Here is a 20761-nt window from a genome sequence, read left to right as displayed (position 1 = left end):
GGGGCCATATATAAACATATATAAATAAAACCACTTTTTTTACATTAGTAATTCCTCTTCTGCATAATTTTATATTATTGTTAATGATTAAATAATTAAAGCAACAAAACAACCTGAAGAGCCGGTTCGGAGCCGAAAGAGCCGGCTCTTTTTAGTGAGCCGAGCCGAAAGAGCCGGATCTATAAAAAGAGCCGGAAATCCCATCACTACTACCCAGAAATGCCAATGTGTGCAGATGTTTTTCTTTGGTGTTCTGCACCAGCACAGCTGTTCTCCTCCCAGATGTTTGATATGAAACAATATTACCATCACACACAGAAAACATCTTTGTTGGTCTGAAAACATGTTTATGGAGCAGCTTTTTAATTATGAACAGCTCCTGGTGACTGTAACTGTCACTAAAGTTAAATACTTATCACACTATAGTTCAGATTTAAGCGACTACGCTGTAACGTTAACCAACTACAGCATCACAGCTGACAACAGCATTTCAATCTGGGATTTTAAAAATTCAACACTCCTCCATCAGAACATCCCTCAGTCCCAGAACAATAATGGCGTTTACACAGAAAAGGACTGAACGAGCTCTTAATGTAGAATATGTTTTCACTCTCCCATACAAATATTGGTGTGTAGAACTGCTTCTCAAATGTGTGTAAATATGTCCTTGATAATACAGACACATGCTCTGTTTGTACACGGCGGAGACTCAAAGGGGTTTATTCATCCACTGTTCCTGACACTACCACTTCCACTTCTCAGGTGGAGCAACTGAGGTTCAAAGTCTCTGCAGCCTCAATCAGAGATGCTCAAATCCTAAATTCTGACATAAGCAGCTTCTATTCTCCCTTTATTGCACATTACCTTTCTCAGTTTATATATACTAACTTATTGGAAGTTACATGTCACTTTTTAATGCAGAGGTACAATACACAAAAAGTGCAGATTGTGTAAATATGTAAAAAATTTATGTCCTGTTCTGTATTTATATGTGTTTGGGGTTTTTTTTGTTGCTGCTGTTACAACCAAATTTCCCCCTGTGGGACAATTAAAGGTTTATGTTTTTGGGCGATCGTGGCTCAAGAGTTGGCAGTTTATCTTGTAATTGGAAGGTTGCCGGTTCGAGCCCCGGCTCCAACAGTCTCAGTCGTTGTGTCCTTGGGAAAGACACTTGTCCCGTTGCCTACTGGTGGTGGTCAGAGGGCTTGGTGGCGCCAGTGTCCAGCAGCTTCGCCTCTGTCAGTGCACCCAAGGGCAGCTGTGGCTACAATGTAGTTTGCCATCATTAGTGTGTGAATGTGTGTGTGAATGGGTGGATGACTGGGTGTGTAAAGCGCTTTGGGGTCCTTAGGGACTAAGTAAAGCGCTATACAAATACAGGCCATTTACCATTTTTATTCTATTCTATTATTACATACTATTCGCAATAGGACATGATACCAACTCATAATCCACAGAAATGTTCATGAGACAGACTCAGATCACAAAGATGTTCATTAATGGTGTTTTTTATTTCCTGAACGGCTGATAAACCCACAACTGAACTCTGAATGTCACGTTTATAAAAACTGCTCAAACATCTCAGTAAAAACATTTGAGTGAAGTAAGGTATGCATTTTGTAGTCCAATTTCTGGATATTGTAGTTTTTAATATAAGGCAGACATCCACTGTGTAGTTCAAACACCAAACTTCTCATTTATTCTCCTTCAGCTTGAGATGTTGCCATTGAGATCATGCCTTAGGAAAGTGATGAAGAAAAGCACATTAGCACTGAAATCTTTCATTAAGAAGATTCATTGAATGGTTGAAATAAAAACACAGAAGAAGAATCCAAAACAAATTTATTAGAATACAAAAAGTGTATGTATGTGTGTCACAGCAGGGCGCTCTTTGCGTATGAAAGCAGACATAACGATTGGTCAAATGATGCTTGTAGCTCCGCCCAACCTTTCTCCAACTGGAACAAGAGGTGGTTCAAAGCTTCCATGGCGGTGGCGTCCTGTGATAAAGAGCGAAGATGGAGCTAAAAAAAAAAAAAAAAAGTTAGCAGGAAATCGTGAAGAGACTTCCACAATAAAAGACGGCACAGTTGACGAGTGTGTTCTGATTGGCTAACCTTCAGGAAGAGCGCCAGGTAAGCGTGGGCCAGGTCAAAGTCCCGCCCACTGGCCAACATGCTGTCAATCATCTGAATGAACACTAGCAGGAGCTCTCTGGCTCCACCCCCCTCTGGAGCCAGAGAGTTGAGCTCAACAGAGAGTGCCGCTGGCCCACAATCCTTCAGGAGACGCAGCGGCTGAACAGCTGCAGAGAGTATTGATCTCTGATCAGAACTCAGGTTTGTGTTTCAAACTTTGATGAAAACCATCTATTTATACTCTGATAAAATACAAAAGTATAATGTTACGGACAATATCAGATATGGACTAAAAACCACAAAAACATCTTAATCAATCACTGGACATTTGATTCAGATACTGTCATTACAGACTCTCCTCAGGTATAAAAAAAATTAAGCTGTTTTCTTTCTTTATCATTAATTTTGTTTTTCTGTCAGCTCAGTAAGCAGCTTTTATTTTGAAATTCCGATTAAATACCAGCTTTAGATTTTAGTATTAAAAAATAAAAGCATGAAGGTGAGCCAATCCTGTCCCAACTCACATGATCCCGTGGTCAGAGCTGACTCCAGAGTGCAGATGAACTCTGACCTCTGAGAGAGCACGCCCCAGTTCAGCACCTTAGACTGAGACACAGGAAACACGACTTTATTTACACATGATTAAAGTGCACATCCTCAGTTTGGACTAAAACATACTCGTGTCCCGATGTGAGCGGGTCCCAGGCATATGTTACCTGTGTTTCGTGCTCGGTTTGTGTTTGTGTCGCAAATCGAGGAGTGAGTCCAGGAACTGTCGGCAGGAAGAAGGGAGCAGCAGCTGGAGCAGCAGGGGCCGCCATGGGTTTATTCCTTTTCTACAAACACCAAATCACACAGGTGAGAGGTTGTTACATGATCAGTACTCAATCCTTAGAGAGCATCAGCTGATTTGTGATCATGTAAAGAATTAATCTGTTCATGAGCTGACTCATCACACTCCCAGGTGAAGCTGGTATGTGGAAGAATCAACAGTATGTGCTGCAGGGAGGTTTTAAAAGGAAGCAGACTGAACATGAAAAAAACAAAACATATGATGATGTTGTTTTTATTTTTGGCAACAACCGAAGTGAAAAAGTGATCATTTCACTTCAAGTTTTAACTGCTATCACTGGTTCTTATATTTTGTCCTCCCCACTAAAATGATTTTGAAATCAAGGACCACAGCTGCTCACAGTGTTCCTAATAAAGTGACAGTTCCTCACCTTGATTTCATCAAGGTGCAGCAGACTCTTCCACCGAGACTCTGGCAGCAGAGACAAAGTTACAAGCTCCGCCCCCAGTTGTTCAGCTGACTGATAGACATCCTCCTCCTCCTCAGAATTCACCTCCTGTTCTGTCTCCTCCACCGTGACGCCCGGTAAAGTCTCCACAACTGGTTGGTAGTCAGCTGGGAGGGGGCGGAGCCCCACAGGCCCACACAGGCTCTTATTGGTCCTAAAGGAGGACAACTGCACTGTGACTGGCTGATAATGGACTTTCATGTGACCAATTGTGAATAAGAAAAAAAGCCCCTGATTGGTTGCTGTAGCAAAGGCTGCATTGTGATTAGTTCATACCAGAGGTAGAGGCCCAGACTGTCAACGTGAGCTGTTGCGAGGAAGTCACCTGTCGGGGATAACGACACACTCACTGGCGCCGTGGCAACCAGGAAACAGTCGACTAGACTGAGGATAGAAGAAAATGATGGATCTGATGATCAGCTAATATCTCTGATTAGTTGTCGCAGTCATTCATTAAAATTTTCAGAGTCTTACCTTCCAGAGGGGAGGTCCCAGGCACGGATGGTACAGTCCATTGCCACAGTAACCAGCCATCGGCCATCAGGGCTGAATGTCTGAGGAATAAAAACATTTAGCTTCCTGTTAGCATACTGTGTGACGTAGTGTATGTATGCTAACACCTTCATCCAACCCACCATGTCGTTGATGTTGCCGTGGTGACCTGCAAATTTCCTAACGACTCTTCTGGTTTCTATGTCGACAACCACCAGAGTGAAGTCATCCAGTGCTAATGCTAGCATCCCACTAACAGAGAAACAGAGTGAGCAGTGTTAGGGAACGCTAATTGTTAGCATTCACTGCAGCTAATCATGCAGTTTATTAGCATCATGCTAGCTCCTAGCTACCTTTCCCTGTGCAGCTTCATGCTAGCCGGCGCAGCGTTTAGTTTCATCTCTTCTTCCAGCTTCTTTGATTTGAAGCGCCAGAATTTCAGCAGCCAATCAGAGCCTGTGGTAAGGGTCAGCTGGTTCAGGGTATCCGTGGCGATGCCTCGCACCACACCATTGTGAGCTGGAGGAGCAAGACATCGGGGTTAACATGTTACTACAGGGCTTTCTGAGCTTCCTGCTCGAAAATGACACCCAAGTTCACATCTTAATCCAGAAAATCATTAATCAACATATAAACATCTTATGTGCAAAGATTTATGCTTCTGAAGCCAAAAAGTGAAAAATGACAGCACTATTCAGGCGTTGTGCAATTATTGACGGAGGTCTCTGAGAGCTAACGAGCATTGCTTACCGTGTTACATGAAGTGGGGTTGGTTTGGGGCTCCATTGTTTGTGCTTAGTGGACTTTTTAGCAAATACGCAACTGCTCTTTTAATCATCGCTTGTTTTTGCTGTGTTTGGTAGTTGTAGAAATGATTTATATGAGCATTTAGCTGAGATTCTAAGATTTCTGTGTATACATGTTCATATTTGCATAAAAGGCTCGATAGCATGACAGATTAAACTGCAGTTACCGGGGGCTTTGGGTTAATAAAATGAGACAGTGCTGCAATCACAGGAAAAAAAGACACACCTTTCTCATTGTCACCGTAGCAACCCCGATGCAGTCCGGACTGCAGGTTGTAGACGTCCACGCGGCCACAAGATGACCCAATTACAACAAAGTTACCACAGGAAGTGATGTCAACAGCCTGGGAGCAGAAACAGGAAGTCATGTGACCCTCAGAGCCATCCAGGAGAGGAGCTTAGAGAAACACAGGTTTAAAGATGCTATTACCGTAGCGATGGCACCCCTTCGTGAGCCTGGTGGTTGCAGATGGTGCGCTCCCATCGTGCACCTCTGGTAGTTCCATGTGGTTGTTGCTAGGCGATCACGGTGACATGCGACGATGCCGTCCCAGTCTGACTGACGAGTGACAGCTGTGAACAGAAAAAGGACAGTGTCAGCTTTAATGGAACGTTTTGTGTATGGACTTCTGCACAGCTTGTCATAGTGCTCACAGGAGGAGAACGCTGTGATGGCAGGAAGTCGCAGTTCCTCATACGTCAGTCCTTTCTTCTTCTTCTTTTCCTTTTTTTTGTTAACAGAGCCTAAAAGAAATAAATGTAAACCATACTCAATTAAAAAAAAATTTTCAAAGATTTTTATTAAAGCAGCAGCATTTAGTGTCCAACATGAAACTGCAGTGGGTGAAGTCAGGAGGATGTTCTTAACCAATAAAGGAAATAGGTTGAACAGTAAGAGTTCAGTTTTCTGTGTCATCATTTTTGTGTTATTGTTATCAAGCGGCTGCCGACAGACACACAGAGTCTGAGAAAGCAACTCTAAAATGTCACATTTTTTGAACAGAGTCTGATGGGAGGGCTGAGCTTACCATGACCCAGGTTCTTGTTGAAGCGCTCGTGGACGGTGGAGAAAGACTGCAGTGTCCCATCCTGACCTGCAGGGCGGGCAAAAGCAACACAAAACATAAATATAAAGAAGTTAAAAAAATATCAGAAAATATAAACAGCGGGTTCAAAACAGGAGGACAGAAAAAATAAAAATGGCACAATAAATATAGAAATATGTATACTATCATCTGATCTTACCTGCACTTAGGATGTTTTTTCCGTCATTGCCATGGTGATGAATGGTGGTGGGCGGGGCGCTGTGTCCCTGACGGATCCTTAACAGTCTGGCTCCGCCTCCTTCCTGATCAAAAATCCACACCTGAAGGGGGAAAAGGTTTTTTACTGTTTTATATTTTGTTGTAATTATTTAATTGAGAATGTTGCTTTTCATTATTTTCTTTATAATATAAGTTATTTTTTATATTTTCCTCAATGTCTGACTTTGGTTGGGAGTTTTTTTTTGCTTTGTTTTTATTATTACTGCAGTTCTTGTTTATACTTCTTTTTTTGTTTATTGATCTCTGGTTTTAACCCTCTGGTCAAGATGCAGTGACCCAGAGTCTCCGTTTCAACTTGTGTCGAATGCACAGACTTCAAACTATATACCAGTTTTTAAATCGTGTTGATAGGCCACATAAAACTAGAGTTATCATAAAAAATACAAGCAATGTTTTTTTCAAACAGTGGTGTTTACAGCGGGAAAAAAGGGTAAAAACAGTGTTTTCTATGGACAGCGCTAGCAAACACTCTCCGCTTGGGAGTAAAAAAGAAAAAACACCCCTCCCCCTTATTGGTGTTAAAGTGTACCATGTCAACCAATCAAAAAAATTCTATGGCAACATGTGACATTTGGTTGTTTAGGAAGAGGGGGAAGTTTTAGGAGCGACACTGGTGAGAGAGAGAGAGAGAGAGAGAGAGAGAGAGAGAGAGAGAGAGAGAGAGAGAGAGAGAGAGAGAGAGAGAGAGAGAGAGAGAGAGAGAGAGAGTGTGTGTTTTGATACGTGAGAGATTTGTGACATTTAGCGTGTTTGGAGGCTGTAGTTAGTGTGTGGTGTAGTCATTGTTTTGTTTTGTGTGTCAGTTATACTGCTCAATGTCACAGTTGGTGCAAAAAAGCCACCAAAGGCAGAATGTATTGTTAACTGTCTCCAGCTAAAAAACAGGAGGGCTGATGTACCTCCTGCTGGCAGACCTGCAGGGTTTATGCCTGTGGTGTTCTCCTCTAGAAACTATTTTTTAGAGTAAACAATTTGTGTGCCTTCTTATTTGATGCAAAACACCCGATTGCTCCTTAAATAGTTTTAAATGGTTATTTAAAAAAAAAACAAAGGCCTCGGCTGCATTTTTAGTTAAATAGTACCATATAACTTTGTTGTTTGCAAAACTTGTGCAATATACAGTTTGTATTTGCATTTCAAGTTAAACATGTTTGTGGCTTTTACAGTAAAAATTATAACTTTTTTCTACTTGGATTTTATGTTTTTGTCTCAATTTAGATCAACTGTGTTAATACAGTATGTCAAAATAAAAAAATAACTCTACAATCCCCTAATTTGAGGTTGTGTTGAAAATAATGATACCAAACAAGGCAAGATGAACAGTTTTTAAAGGTGAAATATAGAGATAAAATCAAAAGTAGCCAAAAATGGCCAATTATACCCTGGACCCCAGAGGGTTATTCATTGTAGTCTCTGATTTTAGTTATATTTAGTTATTATTTAGTTATATGTAGTTAATTTTAAAAGTTGTATTTTTGTTGTTTTTAAATTGAATCACTTTATTCAGGGTTCATACGCCTTTTTCAGGATCAAATTCAAGCACTTTTTAAGCACTTTCAACGTCCCTTTTCAAGCTTTTCAAGCACATCCCCCCACTCCCCGTAAAAAAAGAAAAAAAGCACCACACAAAAATACTGCAAAAGGAAGCGGTCACCTTATACACACAGTGTATAAACTCAAAATGCACATTTCACTTAAAAATTAAGAAAATGTGAACAAATCATGATGATGAATTTGTGCTAATAACATCATGTACAGTCAGACAGGCATGGAGAACAGCACTGACTGGGAGGCTTTGAACAAACATAGTTCAACATAGTTCAATTCAACATATACGACTTTAAGAATGCACAAGCATCTACTTAAAATCTATTTAATTTATCATCCATGATATTATTATGTACAATTCCAGTGTATTTTGTATCTCCCTTAAATAAACAGGCAGCCTTAAAGTATGAAATATTCATATACAAAAACACATAAATGTGTGAACTGTCTCAGTGGCTGATAGTGCCCCACAGGCCTCAGTGTGAGCGTGAAGACATTTATAATGTTTAAGTAGTTTAATGTGTCGGTGCTGACGATAAACACATTTTAAATGAAAGCCGGGGAACTTTGCTAGCACAGAAACAAGTGGCTATTCTTTGTGACCATATGGATCAGTCCCTCATATTACCATTATTTCACCCAAAGGCACCAAGTTAATATTCAAAAAAGCTGCAGCAATACACACAAATATAAACAGTACTTGGTGACAACTTTGCTTTTAGCCTTTAACCCTCTGGGGTCCAGGGTATAACTGGCCATTTTTGACTACTTTTGATTTGGCCTCTATATTTTACCTTTAAAAACTGTTTATCCTGCCAATCTGTTATTTTCTCGTTTTGACATAATGTGTCAGCACAATTTATCTAAATTCAGACATAATTTAAAATACGAGTAGAAAGTGATATTTTTGACTGTAAAAACCACAAGCATGTTTAAGGAATCATTTTTCATAACTTGTAAAGCAAATTCAAATTGTACATTTTTTAAAAATATGCACAAGTTTTGCAAACAACAAAGTTATATGGTACTATCTACCTAAAAATGCAGCCAAGGCTTAGACGTTATTCATATAACCATTTAAAACTATTTACAGAACAATCCGGTGTTCTGCATCAAATAAGAAAGCACACAAATTATTTATGCAACTTCAAAAAATAGTTTGTGTCCACTATAACACAGATGAGAACAGCACAGGGACAAACCTGCAGGTCTGACAGCAGGTGTGTCACTCAGTGTTTACACTGCAATCTGCCTTTGCTGGCTTTAAGGCAGCAACTGTGATGTTCACTAGTAGAACTGACACACAAAACAAAACAACAACTACACACTAACTACACAAGACAACACACTAACTTGAGACTCCAAGCACGGCAAACGTCACAAATCTCTCACGTATCAAAACTCTCTCTCTCTTTTTCGCTCACTCGTGCTCTCTCACTTCCCTCTCTTCCCAAACAACCAGATGTCACATGTTGCCATAACCTTTTTTGATTGGTCGACATGGTACATTTTTCCACCAAGAGGGAAGAAGTGTTTTTTCTTTTTTCACTCACAAGCAAACGTGTTTGCTAGCACCCTCCTTAGAAAACGCCGTTTATACCGTTTCCTCCCAGAGTAAACGCCACTGTTTTATTCAAAACACATCGGTTTTACGTGGCCTATCAACACAGTTTAAACACTGGTATATAGTTTGAAGTCCGCATGTTCGACCCAAGTTGAAATGGAGACTCTGGGTCCGTCGACCCCAGAGGGTTGATCAGAAAGCCTTAAGTTAGCTAGTTATGTATCGGGCTAATGTTTAAAGCTTTCACTTGAGTAAATTAACTCATATTACTGCTAAGCAATATTCCCTCTAAGCTGCGTGCGTGCGCATTTGCGCACTGCTGGCACGGTCTCTGCGCAGAAAAAATCTGCGTTGCGCACACAAAAAAAAAAATCTAACCTGAATTGAAATTAAAGTAAATACGTTAACAATTCTGTTTTGCAGTGTTAGTCAGTGAGTGACTGGCTGCTCCAGTATGGGATTAGAACGATGCCACCTTATCCCATAGTCCAGCCAATCACGCGATTCACATTCGTATATACGCAGCTAATCAACGTCGCTGACAGGCTATGACAGCGTCCTTATGTGCCGACACCGGTGTTTTAGCGAGCAAAGCGGCTGATGAGGAGTGAAGCCACGTTAATGACAACGTGTACAACCATTGGAGATGTGAGCAGGACAGACGAACAATTGACGGTTTTTAAATTGTGTTGATCGGCCACGTAAAACCAGAGTTATGATAAAAATATATGCAATGTTTGGTTTCCTTCCTGAATACTATCGCTGTTTATATTTAGTGCAGGAAGAAATGGTAAGAACGGCGTTTTATAAGGAAAACGTTCAAAAGCCCTCTCCGCCTGTGAGCAAAGACGAAACCAAAACACCCCACCCTTTCCCACTGGTCGAAAAATGTACCATGTCGACCAATCAAAACATGGCATTTCGTTGTTAAGAAACGGGAGGAAGTTTTAGGAGTGATGGCGGTTTTGAGATGTGAGAGATTTGCGATGTTTAGCGCAAATCTTGTGTAGTTAGTGTTTAGTGTAGTCAATAGTTTTGTTGTGTGTCAGAACAATGAGGTGACTGCTGAATGTTACAGGTGTTACAGCAGTGATACATCTCCTGTTGTCAGGCCTGCAGGTATCAGGCTGTTGTTCTCCTTCATCTCATAGTGGACAGAAATTATTTTTGGAGTGGCACAAAACGCCTTGGCAGCATTTTTAGGTAAACAGCTGCAAAAAACTTTGTTGTTTGCAAAACTCAGTAACTTTTTTGAAGAAGTAACTATATAATTAATTGCCCAGCATTGGTCATTATATACTGTATTTTGCAGACAGAGTTACAGGACTCTCTCCCAGACCACAGACTCATAATACCAGTCAGAGCTTTATATATATAAAAAAAAAAAAAAAGTTGTGTTTTCAAAATTGGAGTTCAAGTTATTTTTACTTCCAATAGTGTTAACATCCTACACAGGTCATGAACAAGATTTTTTAAAATTTTCATTGTAAGTGGGCTAAAGCAGTTAATTAAAAGTAGTCTAACATGAATGTAAATGATGTAATTTGATTATTGTAATAAACCATGTAACTTGGATGGATTCGAGGCTGCCGTGACCACAGTGCACACGTCTGATGTCGCTCACAGTGGTCCAAGGGATCGCTCAAGGAGTTTGTGTGTTCGCTCAGACATGAAAAATTAGAGGGAACATTGCTGCTAAGTAATGTTAGCTAAGTTCACAGCATATTCCATAATAGCGCTGCCATACTGCATCACACTCAGTTCATTTCAATCATTTCTCCAGTGAGTTTGACAGCAAAATAATAATCATAATTTTAAAAAATAGCATGTGTACCGTACGCGTACTGGAAAATTATTTACTAGAACTCACCTATCATGCGACTGTCGTTTTCCATCAAACACTCATTAAAACAGCAACCTGCAGGTATGTTAGCGCACTCATCCCCGACTGACCGAGGGAGGGGCGGGGGTCACACATTGAAACAGACGCAAGGCAGCCCAGGTGGGGAAATTTTGCTTTTACATTTTGCGACTCATTTTATTTTTCTATCTGATAAGAAAACTATTCAATCAGTTGTTTGTGGTGAATGAAATACAGTTACACTTTCAAGCACTTTTAAGCACCACATCTAAAATTGTTTGTTTGTTTGTTAATGGGATTGTGTTTTTTTAATTTTTCTTTAATATTTAAAAATAAAGTTAAACATTAGAAAGTTATCAAAGGGTTTTCATAAATCTCTCTCGCTTGTTTTGTTTTTTACCTTGATGGCGTTGTCGGCGCCGTTGGTAACCAATATCGGCTCTCCTTGCAGGAACGTTGCCCCGGCGATGGACGTTCTGTGGGCGTGTCTGTGCTGAGTGACGAGCTGGCGACGTTCTAAATCCCAGAATGCAATGTGGCCCTGAGGACTGCCGGACGCCACAATGGGAGGGCCGTCTGACAGACAGAGGTAAAGATATGGTGAATACGTGAAGAGAGACGGAGCCAAGGGCAACGAGCGCCACGGGCATGACATCATCATGCCCGTACCTGTACCTGTTCTGAAAGAGAGCGATGTGATTGGTCCCCAGTCCTGTGTGAAGCTCATCAATGTCTCGTCCAGTCGGATGTTGTGAATAATGATGCGACCTGTTGCGGTGCCAACACCAACCACATCCACCGCAGGACTCTGGAAAGTTAAGTGTTCATTTACAAATCTTTCAAAATAAAAGAATCAGGTGTGTATTTACTTCCAACAATAAAAGTCTGTGAAGTTCCTGACCTGCTGCAGAACTGTGACTCCTGCCGACCAGCCAGCGAACGTGAAGAGCAGCTTACTGAGGATCAAACAACTTTATTAACACCTCATCACTTTAACATTAACACTGACGCAGGAATATGGATACACATGTAGCTTACAGTATTAACATCAACAATTTAAATATTTATTTAAAACACATGTACGTGTGTCACTTTTTATAAAAGAATAAAAAATGTTTAAGATTTTAAAATAATTAATTTTTGACAGCATGCTGCAGCAGAAGATACTTTTGTAAGAGACTAAGGCCCACAAGCTGAGACAGTCGAGGCTCCTTTGAACATGCTGATGGTAGGTGTGTCATTGGTGTTTGTATGCAGTTTGCATGTTTTACACAGCAACCATCACAGAGACATGGAAGGAAACCTAAAATCAGACAGACTCTCTGGGAATTTCTGAATGTGAGTTTCTGTCAGTGTTCAGAGTCGAGCGCTACACCCTCACCTGGTCTTGATGTTCCAGAGCTGCAGTGCACCCTGGGAGCTCCCCAGGAGCACCTTGTTCAGGTAGGTGCTCGGGTGCATCATGGCCGATACGTCAAAGGTTGCTGGGTCAAAGTGCAGCCGCAGGTACACCTCTGAGAGGCAGAGAGAGTGAGGCATGATGGGTAAGAGCACATGTATGCTACAGCAGGTGAGTGCAGGGCAAGCCACACCACTTCAGACTCACCCCCACTCTGGACATCCCACACGATGACATCACCGCCACTGTCAGCAGAGATCAGCTGATCACCCAGAGGCAGCAGCAGGCGCACTTCCTGTTCATGACCGTTGTAATGCATCACCACCTGTACGGAGAGCAAACTACTGGTTCATTTTTTATTTTCTGCTCGTTTTTATTATTAAATTTAAATTTATCTGACCATAAAGAAAAAAAATTATTCAAATAGAAATAAAACTGATTTTTTAATTAGTTATTTAAATAACATTGAATATTTTGTTTTATAATTTGAATTTCAGAAAAGCAAAAGCACCAAACATTATAAATATTTTTATTGTTTTTATGTTTGAAAATTAAATAATTTGTTTAACTAAAAAAAAAGAAGTAAAAGTCAGAATTTAAAATTAAAAAAAAAAAAAAAAGATAATGTTTGGTTACAGTTTTGGTACCTCTTTGTTCCTGGCATAGGCGCTGATGAGCCGCCCGGTGGCGGCGAACACCAACATCCTGTCGGCTGCCAAACAGGTGATTTCATCTGGTAGGCTGTTACCTGGACAGCAACATCACAATTTCATTACAGTACATCACAACAGAGCAGCCAATCAGAGAGAAATAAAATAAAATAAAAATCTAAGTACTCACTGACAGCAACGATCCCCAACCTGTTCACCTGCAGGAGACCAATACAGATCATCAATAATCAACAGATATCAGCCACAGCATTCAGGTTATTTTCAGAGTAACAGGTGCTCAGGATGGACTCCACACAGGAAACTGATCAGAAATCCGCAAATAAAACAATACTCCTGATAAAACCTTCATCGCTGATCCTCTTTGTATGTCTCAGTCATAACAAGATTATCATATCACCACCCTGATTAAACCTGGGTCTTACAAATGTGTTCAGGTTGCAGGTGCACTTTAAAAAACTTACCAGCAATCCACCAATCAGAGCATAGATCAGTAAGGAGTATAAACAGAGGGAGCTCAGACGCTCAGATGAGGATCAACATCTTCTGATGAACATGGTTATGAAGCTCATTTAATACCAAGCTGGTTTCTTGAACATGCCAGTGCATTCACGGCACTCTAGTAAGCTCCAGAGTCACCAGATCTTAATCCAATAGAGCACCTTTGGGACGTGCTGAGACATCTGTATCATGGATGCAGCTGACACATCTGCAGCAGCTGAGTGATGACGTCATGTCAACATGGACCAAACTATTTTAAAGCAGGAGGCCCAACCCGGTACCAGCAAAGTGCGCCTAATAAAGTGGGCGGTGAGTGGACATAACGTCATAACCTAAAGTAAAGCCACTGTAACTCCGTGTGTGTTTATAAGCGGTTATAAAGTCTCGGCCTTTCCCCCTCCTGCAGGCGGTCTTAGTCAGGTTTACACTGAGTGTGAGACTGTGTGTGTGAGCACGTGCGGCTGTTCTTACGTTGAACGTGTGGAAGCTCCGGCCGACCGCCGTCACCACATAGAACTCCCGGTGCTTCGAGTGGTACCGGAGCGCGTGCGGCACGTGGTTGGAATAAAGTCCCAGGACCCGGAAACCGGAGAACAAAGAGCTGCCGCCGGCCGGCATGTCGGCTCACCAGAGAACAGCACACCTGAGAGAGCACCGAATAGACAGGGAGACACAGGTAAACAACAGGCACCGCGAGGAGCAGCAGAGAAAACACACACGAAGGAGCCACGAGGAATCAAGTCCGGCAGGAAACACATCCCGCCGGCTCAGCAAGGTTCCGCTACGGCTCAGTGCCGCCACCTGCTGGACGGAAACAGGACAGAACCGTGAGCGCAGAGTCGGAACAGGATGAGAAATAAAACTTTGGAATATTCTGCCTGGTTTTCCTGGTTTTATGCCGAAGGAGCTCAAACTGTGAAGGAGCTTCAGATTTAAACAATACAGAAAACAGTTCTCTGCATAATGGGATGATCTTACATTAGAGCTGAGACGCATTAGAAACTGAACTGGTTTCATTTTTGAGTTATATCTAATCTAGATGTATACTCATTTCTCCTGAGTGAAGTCAATTCATATTAAAATGTAGCATTTAATTAAAAACATTTAATTTATTCTTTGAAATAATCTGATTGATATTTTTTTCTCTGTGTGAGGCAGGTTTTATTCTGGGTCCATTTTGGAGGTGACATCAGTGTTTCAACCATGTTTGCTTTCATCCTTCCACTTTGTGTCACTTATCCAGGTTACCAGGACAACATAAACCAAATGAATCAACTTAATCATTAATTGGTAGAAAACAGACAAAAGACTTTTAACCTGGGAACTATAATTTTTTACATGTGTGGTGTGTGTCATTGACATGAAGAAAATAAAAGTCACATTTGACCTCTGATCTGGAGGTCAAAATTACAATAATAATATTATGTTGAGCTATTCAGACTGACTGATAAGAACCTGCTGGCACATGAAAGTATAACTGATGACTTTTATTATGACTTTGTTATTTACATTAGAGTAACAGGTTATAACTATTTAAATAGATAACAGTTTGAACACATAAGCAGCACAGGTCCCATTCTTAAATTACAACACTGATCAAACAAGACTTAATGCTTTAATACTAAATTTGATAAATTGGTATTAAGTTTTAAGTTGGCTGTAATCCAGTTGTCTTGGTTAACTATAGACTGATCTCCAAATTTCTTAGTGCACTGCCAGCACCCGAACCCTAAAAGACAGAATCAACCTGGCTTGAGGGACACAGGCAGAAATCGAACAGGATCAAGAAGCTCTGAAGGAACATGGGGAACAATCAACCTATACAGGACCTGAAGCTAAGTTCTACAAAGATACAAAAATATTTGAGTATGCAGATTTGAGTTAACGTTATGGAGTTACCTGGTGCACTAAGCATGAGGAGAACTGTCACAAGCCATGCAAAAAGGCAAAGAACCCTAGGGACTGTGAGAAAATCAAAAGTGGAAAATGCACAATTTGTATCAACAAGTCTTCTGCAGATGCTCGTGTGTAAGACAGCCAGTTCTATGTGGAATACACCCTACAAGTTCAGAAGACAATAAAACATGTGAAGAAGTTTGAGAAGAATAAATCAGAAGGGAGACAGAGATGGTCGAGACACTGGAGGAGATGAGGAGCAGAGTGGGTAAGGAAGCAGAGCAGCTTTGAGATACAGGTTTGATAAATACCAGGAGCTGGTAAACAGTTTAATACATGATGACATCATTATTGTTTAATGATGTAAGAAGGAGACTGGACATGGAGGGCCAACGCTGGTTTCTGGCCCAGAGGAGGACAGACGTTACAGACAAGAGAAAAACCCTCACAGATTATCCCATCAGTGTCACACAGAGCAGGAGGACTCCCTTTATCAGAATCAGAATCGTGTTTATTGGCCAAGTATATATGCAGACACATACAGGGAATTTGGTTCCGGTAGATGGTGGCTTTCAAGCACAGCAATGTAAATCACACACACACACACACACACACACACACACACACACACACACACACACACACACACACACACACACACACGTGTCTATATACACACATTACACATACATACACATACATACACACAACGCTGTGTAAACCAACTATAAATAACTAATCTAAACTTATATACATAAAATACAGAAATGAAATGAGGTGAAATGTCTGATCTGATGTGTCCAGATGCAGATAATCAATAACCGGACTCATGGAGACTAAAGCATACTAACGAAAAATTTGACACACTAAGCAAAAAAGCGCAGGAGGAGCAGGTGGAAGACGATGTGAGTGAAGTTGCCCCCCCCCCCCCCCCCCCCAAATTCTTCATACCCAACAAAAGTGGATTTGCTGGTTTGTGCTCCAAAAATTGTAATTTGTGCTGTTTCTCTTGTAAAGATATTAATGAACATGTAAAGGTCAAAAGGTCAAACAGCCCCCCCACATTAACCAAATTAAAAAAGAAATTATGTCAAACATTTGCAAAAATTTTCATTTGTGCCGCTATCATTTTCAAAATATTAACTAAAGTTTCTAGAGGTCATCCAAGGTCACCCCCCCCCCCCCCCACACACACACACATTAATGAAATCAAACAGAATTGGTGTCAATCAACTGTGCTACGTTTGTGCTGGTTTGTGCTGCTAACATTGTCGTTTGTGCTGCTTCTGTTTTAAAATCATTAATAAAAGGAGCCTGCCAGTTGGTGCATATCAGTCGGACCTGAATTAAAGATTCTGTTGACCAGTTAGCTCCAACAGGCCTCAGGTTGGAGCATCAAACAGCTTACAAAAACAGCACAAACATAGCACAAATGTTTGACATCAATTGTTTTTTAAATTTGGGTAATGTGGGGGAGCTGGTTGACCTTTTGACCTTTACATTTTCATTAATATCTTTGAAACAGAAGCAGCACAAATGACAATTTTTGCAGCACAAACCAGCACAAACGTAGCACAAACATGTGACACCACTTTTGTTGGATTTGGGGGGGGGAATAACTTCACTTACATGAGGAGAAGCCATGCTGGTAGTCACTTGGCTACAAGCTAAGCTAGCAAATCCCAGTAAATGAACACTGTGAATAAAATTAGCAGGTGATTCAGCAAAGACTGTGTGTTGGATAAAGCATGTAAAGTTTACACTATGAAATGAGTCGTTCTCTATAGATTTTTAATTAAACAGATAAGCTCCACAAAACACCACTGTGTGCTATGGAGGACTGCTACAGAGTGGGCTCAATACTTTGACTGTAAGCCAGGATCAGAGTACTTCCTGCAGCACCACCTCTCACTAACAAGTCACCAACCCAGAGACAACCAGCAGCCTTCACAGTGAAAAATCCCTCCACTGTCTATAATCTGATTTCCTGTTAAATCTAATAGAGGAAAGATATCAAGGGAACTAACTGATCAGGAGATAGACGAGGAGCAGTGGCAGCTGTATTAACTCTCATCCACTGAAGATCTAAACCACAGCCCTGTGCAACCTAACTGGAAAACATAAAACACCATAATATTTTTTGCTATTCACACAGATGTTTAATACAGTGGCCTCAGCAATTCATCTAAGTGGCTGTTAGACTAAAATGGCTTTTTAAAAGTGTAATTGAATTCACTTATCATTTTAATCAGACCCTGTTACTCTGACTTAAGGCAAAGAAACTGAACATTTGACAACATTTACAATGAACATGCAAAAGAAAAATAACCGTCTGTCTGCAAAGTTTAGTAAAACAACATTTTTAGGTGTGTGTTCACGTTTGGTGGGTGGGGGTTCCCCACTGTTCTTTCACTTCTAATACAATAACTGTGCAGCTGTTAGTTAGGTGTAACAACATTTCTAGACTCACTTTCATTTTCAATAGGATGGCTCTGAGCATATAAAAAGGTTGAATTCTCAGTCCTCTACTCTTTCTGCTTCCTGAGAATCAGAGGGCCTCCTGACACTAACAGCACAGGTAAGATCTTTTCAAATGTTAGTCTCAGGAGATTAAATTAGTGATGAATTAAAGAGAGAGATTATTTAATTGAGAAAGACAAGAAAAGCCTAATTTCATTTATTCTCCTAATTTAATTCCAATCATGAATGAATGTGACAGCGCAGATTTACCAATAAGGCAGCAGGTACATCGTTCTGTTATGCAGATTCATGCCATTAAAATCTCGCAAATGTTTTAACCTATTTAAAAATCTGCATATTTCAATTCATATATTCAAGATTCAAGATTCTTTATTCGTCACATGCACATTATACAAGTAGAACTAGCAGTGAAATATAACCTGACCCGCACCTCGACTTGTGCAAAAGGGGGAGAGAAGAAGAACATTATATATTATATACATTAGGTGAATGTGCAGTAGTAGCATTGTATGCAACAAGCAGGTGAATTCTGTTCTTCTTTATGTTATTAACTGTTTTACACAGAAGCAGAAAAAATAGTATATATCTGTTTTTGTAAACTAGAGAGCCGACTGTGACCTGACTGTGTAGATCTCATTCATCAACATGGCAACGTAAGTATGACACCGAACAGTTAAGATTTTACTCCAGCTTCATGTTTATGATGGTGTCCTCTCTCTTATACACACACAGTTTCTATCCCTTCTTTATGCTCTAGTGAATTTTGAATTCCACTGATTTTCAGAGGTAGATGATATGCAGTGCTTTGCAAATTCATTAGACCAGCTGTCATAAAAACAAAAAGGCCGTTCAGCTTCATGAAATGTTTTAATGTGGACTCTGCTTTTTAGTGAGTTCTCAGCATTTTACTATTTTGAACAGGAATATCAAACAAATTTATCATTTCAGAAATTAATCAAGTGCAAAATTCAACCACTAAAATGAAGTTTTTCTGTTCAAGAAAGGAATTATTCTTATATAGCGCTTTTCTACCCTCTGCTACTCAAAGCGCTCTATACATAATGCCATATTCACCCATTCACACCAGGACTGTCCTCTATGCTTTTAAGTGCTTATTACAATTCACAAACAGATCAGATGGATCCATCGGAGAGCAACTTGGGGTTAATATCATGCCCAAGAATATTTGTCATACAGACTAGAGAAAGCCAGGGATCAAGCCACCAACCTTCCGATCACCTTCCTGCTCTACCTCCTGAGCTACAGCCACCCCTTTGTAATTTCTTTGTCTTCAGGATCTGTTCTCCAGGGTTCTGCAACTAAATAACTGCAATCTGGCATTTTAATGAAAATATAATAACATGCTTTACTATTTTTTCTGCCTCTGTGTAAAACACTTAATAACACAAATGCATTTTAGCAATAAAAATGTCATTTTGATAAAAGAGCTCGTACATAATTAGCAATACTTTTAATTTAGAGCAGCTGTGGCATAAACCTTGTGCTGTTTGGTGGTCTAATAAATCTGTTAAGCAGTATATTTATCTCTAATGTCAGAGTAACAGAGATCTCTGCAGCTCTGGTGGAGTGCAGGATTCATCCAGAAGAGTTTCAGAGCTCGCATAGTACCAGCAATAATGTAGATATTATTGCTTGCACCCATTCACCGTCACAATGTTTTCAGAGAGAAGTAAAAACTGTGTTACACTGTTTTTAATTAGGACCATAATCACTTCTTTGCAGTGGCTCTGGCAGGTGAAATACACTGACTAAAGAAAACATCAGCAAACAGAAAACACTCCCCTCAGTCTGAGGCTCAGGCTGCTGGCCGACTTTATTATCCACTTCCACTTCTTTCCACTCCTGCATTTTATTAACTTTGGTCCATCCCTGAGTCATATTTCTGACAGTTAACAGACTGAGGTTCATTAAGGTTTGTTTCTTCTTGTGATATTCATGCGTAGATTTCACCACAAACAAATGAAAAACTGTGATTAAGGATAAATAAATAAACAAATATTTAATGATATGCTTGATATGCTTTATATGTATTTCCTTACTTTTAAATTATTATTTATTTATGTAGTAAACAACATATTCTTTATTCCACGTCACATTTAATAATATAAATCTTTATTACTATTTATTCTCCTGTTTTAAAAACCTTTTTGTCTAAGTTCATGCTGTAACTTTAATTTCAAACAAACTCTGAACACATTTTGTAAAGAGATTATTTTGTCCATTGAACATGATCTTAGTACATTAATGTAATCATAAAAGCCTTGTTTTAGTTCTGACTGTTTCTTATACTGGATACGAGCAGGAGTAGGTGAGATAAGTCCTGATGTAAAATCAGCTGAGCAGTCGGGTCTACGTACGGAACAACTTGATCATTGTGTTTTCAGAAGAACCCTGACAGAGACACTCATCGGGAGTTGTTAGATTCTAGTTACAAACAGAGTATTACCCTTGGAGGTGATTCAGAAACTAATTTAACTCTAACTGCCTACATCCAGATGCTGATTACACTAACCTTTGATGATGCAACACACTCGCAGCCTTGTAGTTAAGTACAATCAACAGCCACACCTGTTCATGGCAGCTCTCCTCTTATAGATCCTCGTTCTTGGTAAAATAGTTAGTTTGTACTTTAGAAGCCAGGAAAAAAATACTCCAGGTATCTGTTAATTTTAGGGATTAGAACAACGTCTATGAACCATTAAAATATAAAATGCTAAGTTTTAAACTTTAGTGGTAAACAAAGACTCAAAATGGAATCTC

The 20761-nt window shown here is 40.1% G+C and overlaps 1 protein-coding gene across 1 annotated transcript; it reads right to left on the bottom strand.

The window, feature by feature from the left end:
• Positions 1-1825: 1825 nt before the first annotated feature.
• wdr36 (WD repeat domain 36) lies at positions 1826-14368 on the bottom strand. Its single transcript, XM_085168079.1, has 22 exons — positions 14075-14368; positions 13275-13302; positions 13082-13182; positions 12642-12759; positions 12417-12549; positions 11937-11991; positions 11711-11843; positions 11436-11611; positions 5983-6103; positions 5766-5831; positions 5392-5481; positions 5168-5310; positions 4964-5081; positions 4285-4450; positions 4075-4183; positions 3914-3993; positions 3716-3823; positions 3362-3593; positions 2855-2974; positions 2663-2744; positions 2118-2305; positions 1826-2024 (listed from the first exon to the last, which is right to left on the bottom strand). The coding sequence occupies exons 1-22, from the start codon at positions 14219-14221 to the stop codon at positions 1875-1877; spliced, it is 2664 nt and encodes an 887-aa protein (XP_085024205.1). The 5' UTR covers positions 14222-14368; the 3' UTR covers positions 1826-1874.
• Positions 14369-20761: the final 6393 nt, after the last annotated feature.

The sequence above is a fragment of the Neolamprologus multifasciatus genome, chromosome 7 (assembly GCF_963576455.1).
Source record: "Neolamprologus multifasciatus chromosome 7, fNeoMul1.2, whole genome shotgun sequence".
Classification (NCBI taxonomy): Eukaryota; Metazoa; Chordata; class Actinopteri; order Cichliformes; family Cichlidae; genus Neolamprologus; species Neolamprologus multifasciatus.
Note: the sequence above shows the minus strand (reverse complement) of the source record. Positions and strands in the feature narration are given on the sequence as shown.